The sequence below is a fragment of the Abramis brama genome, assembly GCF_963993115.1.
Source record: "Abramis brama genome assembly, chromosome: 22".
Taxonomy (NCBI): Eukaryota; Metazoa; Chordata; class Actinopteri; order Cypriniformes; family Leuciscidae; genus Abramis; species Abramis brama.
This window is the reverse complement of record NC_139984.1, coordinates 8,814,369-8,827,503: the sequence shown is the minus strand read 5'-3', so window position 1 is coordinate 8,827,503 and position 13,135 is coordinate 8,814,369. Positions and strand designations below refer to the sequence as shown.

Genomic DNA, 13,135 nt, shown 5'->3' with positions numbered 1-13,135 from the left:
AAACAGAACTCAAACTGAATGAGTTATAGAACATTTCTAGATCCCTGAATGATAATTGTATAATTAAGTGATTAATTAAGTGATGATTGAGCATTAGTGATGAGCACCTGCTGTTAACAAGCAGAATCACTGAAGGAAAGAGAAACACAAGAACTACAACTGACTTCCAACCACAGCCTTAGATGTAATCAACTGGAGATAAAAGAAGACATTAAATATCTCAAGATCTCAGCAGAGGAGGATTAAACAACTCCACGAACAACATTACAAGCTTCACTTATTACTACAAGCTTCACTTATTACTACTGTACAGAAGTTCTTATTAGAATTAACAAAGGTTTAGAAGTTGATGATTTGAGTTTCATTTAAGGTCACCATGATGGAGATCAGCGCTTACTTTAGTTGAGCTCTTGACCCTTGACTTTTGCACTTAAGATTTTCTTTGTCTGCTGTAATTGAGTGTTTATAAAGCATATTTGTTATGGCACAAAAGCCAAGGAGAAGTCTGATCGAGTGTTGATGGTGAAGGACTGATGATGACAATCATCATTTAGTGACTTGATTCACTGATTTCATTCAGAGTCTGATCTCTGATTAAAAGGGCAACATATTAGTTTCACTCAAAACTGTGATTCTACAGCATAAGAGCTAGCCATGTTGAGACATCAGATAATATGAAGGATTTTACAAATAGTTGTGCACAAAAAGTTTCACAGAAAAGGTATTGCCTTACTAAGACTCACACAGACATCAAGAATCAGCATATGAATCTCAACAATGGTGACCATTAAAAAATGATGCATGCTGGGTACTAGCATAATACAAAACTTATCCATGGCTCCCAGCATGCATTGCGGCATAAATTATTTTTTAATGGTCACCATTGTTGAGATTCATATGCTGATTCTTGATTACTGTGTAAGTCAGCATGATACCATAGAGGTTTTTAAAATCTGATTGTCACAACAATGGGCCTTACAGCAGAATCAGTTCTATTATAATGAATAATACAAGTAATACATCACCTGTCTAATCAGAGATTAGGCTCTGGAAAACATCAGAGAATCAAGTCACTAAATGATGATTTGTATTATCTTAACACAACCACATGCTCATATTTTCTTTTGGCGTATGTGCCCTAACAAATGTGTTTTATAAACACTCAGTTACAGCAGCCAGAAAAAAAACTGGTGTTATAAAGTCAAGGGTCAAGAGCCCAACTAAAGCAAACACGGATCACTATCATGGTGTCTTTAAATGAAACTCAATAAATCATTGTCATCTAACCCTCTGTTCATTCTCAATAACAACTTCTGTAGACGCATGACAAAAGTCAAACTGTTTAGTAATAAGTGAAGCTGGTAATGCTGTTTGTGTAGTGGTTTAATCCTCCTCTGCTGAGATCTTCAGAGATTTAAACATCTTTTATCTTGAGTTGATTTCATCTAAGGCTGTGGTTGGAAGTCAGTTGTAGTTCTTGTGTTTCTCTTTCCTTCATTGATTCTGCTCGTTAACAGCAGGTGTTAATCACTAATGCTCAACAATCACTTAATTAATCACTTAATTTATTGACTGCAATGTATATCTACTTTTAGTAAACTCAACTGAAATAAGTTCAGAGTACTCATAACTATTGTTTTTATAAACTTAATTGAATTGAGGCAATCGGTTTCCTCAAATGAAATGAGTTAGCTTAACTTGTTGGGTTTTACAGTGTATACCAGACGACGAGGTGTGTGTTTATATGTGTGTGTTAATGAAGTGATGATCAGTGGCAGGTGCGGCTGAGGTGAGAACCAGGAGGGATGCTGGGAAATGTAGTCCAGAGTGTGATTGAGGGAGTGTAGCAGTGAAGGAGGACAGCGATGTCATTAGGCCTATTCCTTGCCCAGCCATCACACACTATAAGCTAAATCACTGCGATCAAGTCTTTTTAAATGCTTTGGATAAGCTTTTCCATTTGCAAGAAATAAATTATATTTACAGATCCCCCTCTAAACATCCTATATTTCCAGGTAACAGACCAAAGGAAGAGGGCAGCAGCATTGCTGTGCCAGTTAACTGGATCTTTTTTTTTTTTTTTTTTTTTGATGAGTCATTTGTTCATCCTGAGCTTTAAATGTTCAGAAAAATCCTCCAGGTCCTACACATTCTTACCTTTTCCGGCATCTTCTGCATACTTCTCATTTTGACTTCATCTTTTCACACTGAATTAAACTGATGGACTCCTGATGCTTTGCGTTTCCATCCTGAGCAGTGAATGCTTTCACTCTTTGTAATAGTTGTAATTGAACCCACAAAACAAAAGCTCTTCTTATACCGATCAAGCGTAAATGTACAATTTTGAATTGGTTCACTTTTTAAATTCAGCTATCATTTTGTCTTGTGGAGTATATGTAAATATCAGTTATGTGAAACTGCTTTATCAGGGCAGTACTAAATAAAAACAACATGCAATTTCTTATTTATTGCCAAAAAAATTGGTTACAAGCAATTTTGTTTCTTTGGAGTTCTCTAGTTAAACATGCACTTATCTCAGGAGTGTTTGTGGAAAATGTTTTGTTTGTCAAACTTGTATTTAATGTAATGCTGGACTAAGATTTGTGACCAAGAAACCTTTCTGTCCTGTGTAATATTTGTGCTGGGTAATGTTTGAGAGCTTATAAGTCATGCATTTTAGTAACACTTTACAATAAGGTCTTGTTTGTTAACATTAGATAATCTGTTAACCAACGTGAACTAACAATGAACAATACATTTGTTACAGTATTTATTAATCTTTGTTAACTTTAGTTAATAAAAACAATCGTTTGTTGTTTGTTCATGTTAGCTCACAGTGCATTAACTAATGTTAACAAATACAACTTTTGATTTTAATAATGTATTAGTAAATGTTGAAATAAACATTAACTAAGATTAATAAATGCTGTAGAAGTGTATTAAAAAATACATTTTAGTGTTTAATTAAAATACCCTTTAATAGATTTTTTGAAATACATTTTAAATATACTAAATTGCAATTAAATTGCTATTGCTATTAGAATTTTTTATTATTATTATTACAAATAGCTTTAATCAAATAATAGTGTAAATGAACCAGCATTAAAGTATATTTTAGTTCACATGAATTGCCTGTCAGTACATGCGGAAGTACACTGTAACCACATTTAACCAAACTTTAACCAAAGATCTAACCTAAATCACGATGATTAAAATCAATATGGCAAGTTTGACAAATTAAGTGCAATCACTGACATACAAAACTGTATAAAACTCCTTAACAGAAATACATTTGCCTTGAACGTGCGAATTCTTGACTCAAATGTCAAACCATTAATCGCTGCACTGACTGGTTTTCTGCAACATGCAAACAAAAATGATTTCGCACAAAATGGCTGTTGTTTCTTAGACGACTATTTAAAAAAAAAAAACGACAATGGAAAGTTCAGATTGCTCCTCTTTGGTTATCATTAGCCCATTTCACTTCACACTCCGGTGAGGATTTTTCTATGAATTCACCAAAGAATCTTTAAACCTCCCCTTTCTCTTTTGTTGTGCCACATTAAACACTCTATAAATAAATAAAAAAGTATATATATAAAAAAATAAAGGTATGACAAAAACAAGGGCAGTATAATGTGTTCATAATTTTCTTTTTGTTTTCACTGCCAACTCTTAACTGAAAATAAACTTCACTTGATGTTTCATACATGACCATACATTTAATTTGATTTTTTTTATTAGTAGTATCTGTTCTGCTTTATAGTTATAGCCTGTAGGGATAGTTGCATCGATTCTAAAACCAAAAATCACACAAATCCCAAATTTGCTTGCAATTTTCATAAAATGGCAATATCAGACCAAATCTTATCATTTGTTTATTTTGCAGTTTCCACAACATTATTTATACACTTTGCTGATTCCATAATAAAACTTAATTATTTTACTGACACACATGCAAACGTAGTTACAGCATAATTAACATGTTAATATATTCTGCAAACCAAAAAAAAAAAAAAAAGTAATTAGCAATTTTCAAAATGTTTTCATGCATAAAAGATTAATGTTTTATTGTCATTGTGGACATTTTTAATCATTTTTTGTTAAACATGTATTTTGGTGCTTTGATGGTGTTTTTCTATTGCTAGCAAAAAGGAAGCCTTTGGTTGTTTAAAAAAAAAAAAAGTAGTGAATGATATTAGGAGTTACAGTAAATGAGACTTGAGTGGTTAATGCAGAGATTTACAGTGAAAAAGATGCGGGCAGGAGAACCAGAACAAAGACCTTCTGTCACCTGCAATATTCACTCATTCATTAATATATAAATACTTGAATTCAAAAACACTTTCTAACAGAACACAGAAGGTTATGAGAAGGAAAGGTCCTCGTTCTTCATCCTCAGACTGCTCGCAGGTGCTCGGAGCATTTGCTGGGAATGTGACTCGGCTTGTAGACGCACTCGTTCTTGGCAGTGTTGCACTTTGTGCAGCGGCACCGGTTTGCCACCGGGTAAAAGAAGAGGGGGTCGATGTGGACGGGGCAGCCGGGCATCCTGGCAGAATGATAGACCAAAGAACGATGCATGCATCCTCTCTGAATCAGGAAACGCTTGCCCACAAATCCTCTCACGTTCGTGTCCTGTCCCATACACAATACATGTGCCATTATTATTATCTCGTTTCACGTGATATATGTAGTGTTTCTGAGAGTTTGATTCATGCCAGTTTCTCAGGGCCAAATTGATTCAGGACCTGGTTTATTTCACAAGCAACCTTTAAAAAATATAACAGACTGGCTAATGAGAGACAATTGTTCTTATTAATGGAGTTTCACGTAATGTAGGCTATATGCAGTGTGTGTTATGACCCCAAAACAAGTCATTTATGAATAATATTCTCAGTAACATTTTAGAGAATATGGTCCAATTCTCACTATTAACTAGTTGCCTTATTAGCATGCATATAGGATATTACAATATTACTAGGAAACGGCTGAAGACGCTTCTTTTTCAACAGCACTTGATCCAGTAACACTAACACTTTCTCTATACTATTCTATTCTATTCTATAATAAATAAAATAAAAAAAAATAAAAAAAATAACATTTACTGCGTTAGATTTAACTGAGAAGGGTCAAAGCACTTGCATATTGTTGTGCTATTGTTAGTTTCACTGCTTCTATTGTTCTCATTTGGATAAAAGCGTCTGCTAAATGAATAAATGTAAATTTAAATATTAGCACATATTAATGTCTTATTCTGAAAATTCATAGTTAATAGTGAGAATTGGACCCTAATCTAATCTAAAGTGTGACCATATGTATCTATTTTTATTTTTATCTCTTTTACACGCACACTGCAAACACAAAAAGCATACATTAAACAGAACTATTTTCATATGAAATGACATAAATAAGATATTAGTTGTTTGTTTGATTCAAAGCTTTAAATATATTCAATATTAAATTCAACATGTTCTAAAATAACATTGATTTCTGAATATTTTGAGACTTCACTCTTTATAGTAAAAACTCGCCATGAAACCGGATGGAATCGGTGGGTTTTCTCTCTCACATCATTCGAGATGTCCGTGGATGTGTGTGTTGTTACCTGCGTGAAACACATTCCGCTGCACATGGTGGTGTTGACGGCCATGCAGTGACCGCACTCGTGTCTCTCCACGTACAGCGTGTAGTTCTTCAGAGAGCAGGCCAGGAGAACATCTCCTCCCATCAGGAAAAGCAGACTGCAGAAAAACAACATCCTCATCTTCATCCAGCGCCTGTCCCAAATCCAAAACCAGCTCACGGTGTTCTGATCAATGCTGTTGAGAATCCTTCATATAATGAGGGTAAAAAATGGAAAGAAAAGTCCTCCTTTCACCCAAATTTGGCTTTAGTCAGAGTTCCTCGTTTGCTTTTTAGACTCGCACTAATCCCAAATGTTGTTGTGTGCCTCTTATCTGGATCTGCAGGGAGGGAGGGTCCTCCACAAATCAACGTGACACCAGGGTGAACGGCCACGCACTGCCCCGCTCCAGAACTGCTAATCAGGCAATCACGGAAAGCATCTTGCATTTGATTTCAGGTGCCCTCATTTATGTAGCAGCATGACTTACTGCATTTATGAATAATTGTATCTTAACAATTTGATTAGATGCTGGAAATACTTGTTTATGTTTATAATCTCCCCTTTATATGTAGTTAATGTGAAAATCAAACTAGATGGCAATTTCTAAGCTATGAATGGCAGAAAATATCTGATAATAAACACACATTCATGAAAATATTCACGTATATACATTAGGCATCGATATATTCCCATTGGTTCACATATAGATTCAACTTTTTTTTATGTTATTCAAGATTCAACTTTTTTTTCTTAAGTCAGTTTGATGTATTTTAAGTTGAAATGACTCAAAAAACCAAGTTGTTGTATTTAAAAATTTACGGTAGCAACTTTTCTTACAGTGTTCAACAGTTTTAGTGCACACCTTCCAGCCAATCAGAGCATTTAGACAGACCATGGTATAAATCAATTATTTTATTGTTCAAAACTATTTTATTCGAAGTCAAAATATCATTTAATATGACTGTACGTCGTCTAGATATTAGACACTGACAAACAATGTTTTTAAGGTTCAAATCAAGTGGAAATAGCTTCTTAGGATGACATCTGCACAATTACACCTTTAACATTGTGTGTTTGCTGAGCTTCCCGTTCGAACAGTTTTCTGACTATATCTGTCTATATATTCTGTCTTTATGCTGGTTTTGATCAGTTGCCTTCGTGTTGCATTTGCTGCCATGTCCCAGTTCTGCTGGGTAAATGGGTCTGTGCAGAGACGGAGACAGTGTCAGTTTCACGTGTTGCGTCGTTCACCTGGACAGTGTCTTCCATGTCTAATCCTCACTAAAGCTCCGGACATGTGCCGGCTTCAACATGCTTCCAAACTGCAGCTATAGCAACAGCGGCTGCCGCTCGACGTCTCAAAACTTAGTCTCAAAGATGAAAAAAAGACTCGAGGATCATCATATTTTCACAGTCAAACATAGAGTTGGCTAATACAAAATGTTAAATATGTTAACTCATTAAACATGTTGTATGCTTTACAGATAAATAAATACTGGGTTTATTCAAAATAAAAAAATATTGTGGGAACACTTTATTTTACAGTGTCATTGTTATATGTTTTTCATGTAGTTACTGTAGTAATAACTATAAATTATACATAATTACATGCAGCTAACCCTCAACCAAACGCTAACCCTAACCGTAAGTACATTTAGTTAATTAATATTACTCAGTACTTAAATGTGTAATTACACTGTAATATGGACACATTCAAATAAAGTGTATAACCAATATTACTCATTGAATTATTTATATACTCACAACTACATTAGCATACCCTAAAAAAGTCCTGCACATCCATTTTTTACAGTATTTCTGGATGTACATTAAAGAACTATTAAACATTATATCATGTTAACTGACATTATCATAATGTTTTTATTATATTAAATGTGTCTTTAAAAGTCCTAAATGTGAATTTAAGATGATTGAAACCGCACAAATACCTTTTTAGTTTGAATTAGGTCACAGGAAAATATTAAAAAAATCATAATGTGTTGATTTTGAAATTGCTATTATTAATTGCTAAAAAGCATTTTCTACCTGTTTGACCCAATTTTTGTGTGTAGTGTACAGTACAGTTGATTTATATATGAATCAGTCAGGTTAAATGTATATTTAATATATAGAAAAAAAGATAATAATACCACAAACCATTTAGCACTTAAATGAACTATTGAACCCTGGTTCTCCTGTCATTAGATCTGTACATGTTTTCATTACATAATTCATCATGACACCTGAAAGGAAACATGTTAAACTCAGTCGGTCGAACGATCAGACTTGTGATATATATAAATGGGTCAGATACAGCTGAATAATGATGCATTTTTTAAGCATTTTTCACGTTGTTCTTTTTTATTACACTAATTTAAACATGTAATATGTATAAAATACACATTGCAATATAATTCTCACCTTTTAATAGCCTAATTTAAACCTTTTAATAGCCTAAGAACAAATCTAAATATTAAAGTATGAGGTTAATATATTGTGACTTTAATATTTTTGTAACTTATTCATGAATTTTATTAGAATTTCACAAATCTGCACTGAAAAATATTCAGTTTGGGTATAAAACACAATAAAATTTCTTAGCAAAATAAATCAAAATAAAAGCGTACAATAATTTACATACCATAGATTTTAACAGCTAAAATGCCTTTTTATGGACAAATAAAGGGTTATAACAGCTAGATTGAATTAGGTCAGAATTAAACCACGGTAAAATATTAGGTTGATTTTGAAATTTCCATTATTAATGTTTTTTTTTTTTTAAGTGCTTGCCAGCAACTGTTTTTCACCTGATCTGGCACTTTAAACATTGTGTAAAAAACAGGCAGTAAAATCAGAATGAGAAAATATGTTAAAACATGAGGGTTAATGCATATGCTACTAGCATAACCATAATAGTAGTAGTTGTTTATTTTTTTGTTTTGGAAATTATAGTTCCAAATCCCAAATGAAGTTCAGTCTCTTATATCCATACAGCTCTCCATCAATCAGTTGACCTACCTGCAAAGAAACCTTCAAATATATATATTAAAAAAGGAAGCCACTTTAATTCACTTGTTCAGGTCAAGCGAGCAATGAAACATGACAGAACGCAGGAGAAGAAAGCCTCAGTCTGATGTGTGTGTTGGTCTTGACCACAGCGTTGACTCCAGGTGACTGTAACTGAATCAGTCTATGTTTAGTGCACTGTCAGCCTCAATAATTACACTGTCAGGGTTAGCGGATTTTATATAATTAGGATGATATTTGAGCCCTTTATAATCGAAAGATTCTCTAGGGCGCACAGAGGATTCCAGGAGGACAATATATGGTTGTGCAATCAGTTACATTCACAGCGTCTCGCCAGCAAGTCGACCTGGTCACGTTGAACAGGGGACATGGAAGTTAACGCTAGAGGGCAACGTGATACACGCTGGTTGCTCCAGGAAAAACTGGGTCACGGGGATACATGACCCATCCCTATTTTCTGGGATGTCTCCTCAGCCATATCTTCTGAGGGGCAGCTGAGATAGGAGCCTGTTTCAGCCAAGGTCAGAGGTCAAAGGTGAATGTGCCGTTTTATTTCAGATTTAATACCTATATACATCTATATATATAGAACACTATATTGCCAAAAGTTTTGGGATATTGCCACTATATTGCCAAAAGTTTATGCCTTTACATGCACATGAATTTGAATGACATCCCATTCTTAATCCGTAGGGTTTAATATGGAGTTGGCCCACCCTTTGTGGCTATAACAGCTTCAACTCTTCTGGGAAGGCTTTAGACAAGGTTTATGAGTGTGTTTATGGGAATTTTTTACCATTCCTCTAGAAGTGCAAATGTGAGGTCAGGCACGAGTTGGACGAAATGAGGTCAGGACTCTGTACAGACCAGTCAAGCTCCTCCACACCAAACTCGCTCATCCATGTCTTTATGGACCTTGCTTTGAGCCCTGGTGCGCAGTCATGCTGGAACAGGAACATCCCCAAACTGTTCCCACAAAACTGGGAGCATGAAATTTTCCAAAATGTCTTGGTATGCGGAAGCATTGAGAGTTCCTTTAACTGGAACTTAAGGGGGTCGCACACCGGACGAGAAGCGCAGCGTCGCGTCTTTAAAATTCAAACACATTATTCACTATGAGTGTACACACACCGGCGGCCGCGGCGCCCAGCAACGGCTCAGGACCTTGTTCAAAATCCTGCCGTGACACAGAGAGCCATTTACATAGTTTTATATTAAATGTACATTTATTTGTCTCAAATCATCGTTAATGTATATACTGACTTCACCCTGTGCTGCAATATACATTTAGTTTTACATTAATTTACAGAAATCAGCTGCGGGATGAAAACTGCTGATGTTATCGGATTTTCAGGTGATATTCTCAATTCATTCAGTTAACGGACGTTCTGAGGTAAAGTGTTCAGACTGCAGACTTAGCAACGATTGTATATAATTGTACAGTACAATCATAACATAGTACAGACATTATCTTAATTCCATAATGTCCTTAAACATAAGAATATTGCTGGCCATAAACTGAGAAAGTGCGCGTTCGGTGTGCGATACCTCGAGTTGTCCTAGACGCGACGCGACGCTGCGCTTCTCGTCCGGTGTGCGACCCCCTTAAGAGGCCAAGCCCAACCCCACACCGTCATCCTCCCTCCACCAAACTTTACACTTGGCACAATACAGTCAGGTAAGTACCATTCTCCTGGCAACCGCCAAACCCAGACTCGTGCCAGACAGAGATGTGTGATTGGTCACTCCAGAGAACACGTCTCCACTGCTCTAGAGTCCAGTGGCGGTGGCGTTACACCACTGCATCCGACTCTCTGCATTGCACTGGGTGATGTACGGCTTGGATGCAGCGGCTCGGACATGGAAACACATTCCATGAAGCTCTACACACTGTTCTTGAGCTAATCTGAAGACCACACAAAGTTTGGAGGTCTGAAGCCATTGACTCTGCAGAAAGTCCGCGACTTCTGCTCTGTAATTTTACATGGCCTAGCACTCCATGGCTGAGATGCTGTTGTTCCCAATTGCTTCCACTTAGTTGTAATACCACTAACAGTTGACCGTGGAATATTTAGTAGTGAGGAAATTTCACGAATGGACTTATTGCACAGGTGGAAATCTCTAATGGTCCCACGCTTGAGTTCACTGAGCTCCTGAGAGAGACCCATTCTTCCACAGATGTTTGCAGAAGCGTCTGCATGCCCAGGTGCTTGATTTTATACAACTGTGGCCATGGAAGTGATTAGAACACCTGAATTCAATGATTTGGAGGGGTGTCCCAATACTTTTGCCAATATAGTGTGTGTGGTATATATATACACACAATCAGCCAATCACATGTCAGCAACTCAATTCATTTAGGCATGTAGACATGGTCAAGACGATCTGCTGAAGTTCAAACTGAGCATCAGAATGGGGAATAAATGTGATTTATGTGACTTTGAACGTGGCCTGGTTGTTGGTGCCAGACGGGCTGGTCTCCATGTCAGCGGTGGGCTCTGGCTTTTGATCCGCTGAGGGCATGGCTGAAGGCTATGGGGTGAGATTTCGGTCACAATTCTGTGCGCGCAAGATCACATTTTGAGCGTGCAAAAGGGCATTTCGCACGCGCGTGAACTGAGTTTTGCTGAGAAATGTTCGTCTCGCAGATAAGAAAATATTGCGAGCGAACGAAAATCAATTTTGCATTTAAAATAAGTATTTGGATGTGCGCGGACGTTCTCTTTCGCGTGTGCAAAGTTTCACTTTCTTGCTCCTTTCATACCAGCCGTGAGCGCTCTCTAAGCGCAGACGGCTCGCTTGCTCAACACAACCCAGCATTACAATATGCCATAATTCCAGCCAATCAGAGATGAGATGGCTAAATTCTGATTGGCTGGCTTGAAAACCAATCACAAGACTCCCTGCATCACCGACTGCGGAAGAGAACTAGTGCAGTTGAGTAAAGTTGGCAGTAAATTCACAGATTCGAACTAACCGGGTCAATAACTCGTGAGCTAAACGTTGTTACTGCACAAATAACACGTCTTTTTAATCGTAGTAATGTAGACAAGCAGCTACAACCTAATTTTCCTCCAAACGAGCTTTCCCTCGCAGTGGACAAAATACATTGATCTCTATGCGCAGGCGGCAGCGAGACAGATCCGAAGGGACCGTCTGCAAAGTGCAAAACCCGAAAAGCGTTACTACGAAAACAGTCAATAACTTCACTGGCACACACTATAGTGTCATCAAATTCAGTTCACACATCACTGCTGTCCTGATGGTTATACTAGGCTACAAGACTTATTTTGTATAAATATCGTTTTGCATATTTTTTATGATTGTTATTTATGAAAAATATTCAAAAACTTCACTGTAATTCATTGTAATGTTGGCAAATTCAGTTCACACATCACTGCTGTCCTGATGGTTATACTACAAGACTTATTTTGTATAAATATCGTTTTGCGTATTTTTTACGATTATTATTTATGAAAAATATTCAAAAACTATGAAAAATATTCAAAAACTTCACTGTAATTCACTGTATTGTTGGCAAATTCAGTTCACACATCACTGCTGTCCTGATGGTTATACAACAACGCTTATTTTGGGAAAAATATAGATTTTAAATTGTATATACTATTGTAAATGTAGAAGTTTTATGATTTTTATGAAAAATATTCAATAACTTCACTGTAATTTACTGTATTGTTGCCAAATTCAGTTCACACATCACTGCTGTCCTGAAGGTTATACAACAACACTTATTTTGGTAAAATATATATTTTAAATTGTATATACAATTGTACTGTAAATGTATCATTTTTAGGATTTTTATGAAAAATATTCAATAACTTTACTGTAATTCACTGTATTGTTGCCAAATTCAGTTCACACATCACTGATGTCCTGATGGTTATACTACAACACTTATTTTGGAAAAAATGTTTTTTTAAGTTGTATATACAATTGTAAATTTATGATTTTTTTTAAATGATTTTTATGAAAATATTCAATAACTTTGGACATCAGTGATGTGTGAACTTAATTTGGCAACAATACAGTGAATTACAGTTATGTTATTGAATATTTTTCATAAAAATCATAATAATTATACATTTACAATTGTATATACAAATTAAAATATATATTTTTCCCTAAAATAAGTTTTGTAGTATAACCATCAGGACAGCAGCGATGTGTGAACTGAATTTGGCAACAATACAGCGAATTACAGTGAAGTTATTGAATATGTTTCATAAAAATCATAAAAATTCTACATTTACAATTGTATATACAATTTAAAATATATATTTTGCCTAAATAAGTGTTGTAGTATAACCATCAGGACAGCAGTGATATGTGAACTGAATTTGGCAACAATACAGTAAATTTGAATATTTTTCATAAAAATCATAAAAAAATCATAAATGTACAATTGTATATACAACTTAAAATATATTTTCCCCAAAATAAGTGTTGTAGTATAACCAT

The 13,135-nt window shown here is 35.5% G+C and overlaps 1 protein-coding gene across 1 annotated transcript; it reads right to left on the bottom strand.

Moving 5' to 3' along the window:
- Window positions 1-3,774: 3,774 nt before the first annotated feature.
- On the bottom strand, window positions 3,775-6,057 carry LOC311073735 (thyrotropin subunit beta). The gene is made up of 2 exons (XM_084099674.1): window positions 5,609-6,057; window positions 3,775-4,638 (listed from the first exon to the last, which is right to left on the bottom strand). The coding sequence occupies exons 1-2, from the start codon at window positions 5,771-5,773 to the stop codon at window positions 4,399-4,401; spliced, it is 405 nt and encodes a 134-aa protein (XP_083955800.1). The 5' UTR covers window positions 5,774-6,057; the 3' UTR covers window positions 3,775-4,398.
- Window positions 6,058-13,135: the final 7,078 nt, after the last annotated feature.

Coding starts and splice junctions, on each gene's coding strand:
- LOC311073735 (XM_084099674.1), bottom strand. CDS start 5,773: ATGAAGATGAGGATGTTGTTTTTCTGCAGTCTGCTTTTCCTGATGGGA. Junction 4,639..5,608: donor GCGGAATGTGTTTCACGCAG/GTAACAACACAC, acceptor TGTATGGGACAG/GACACGAACGTGAGAGGATT.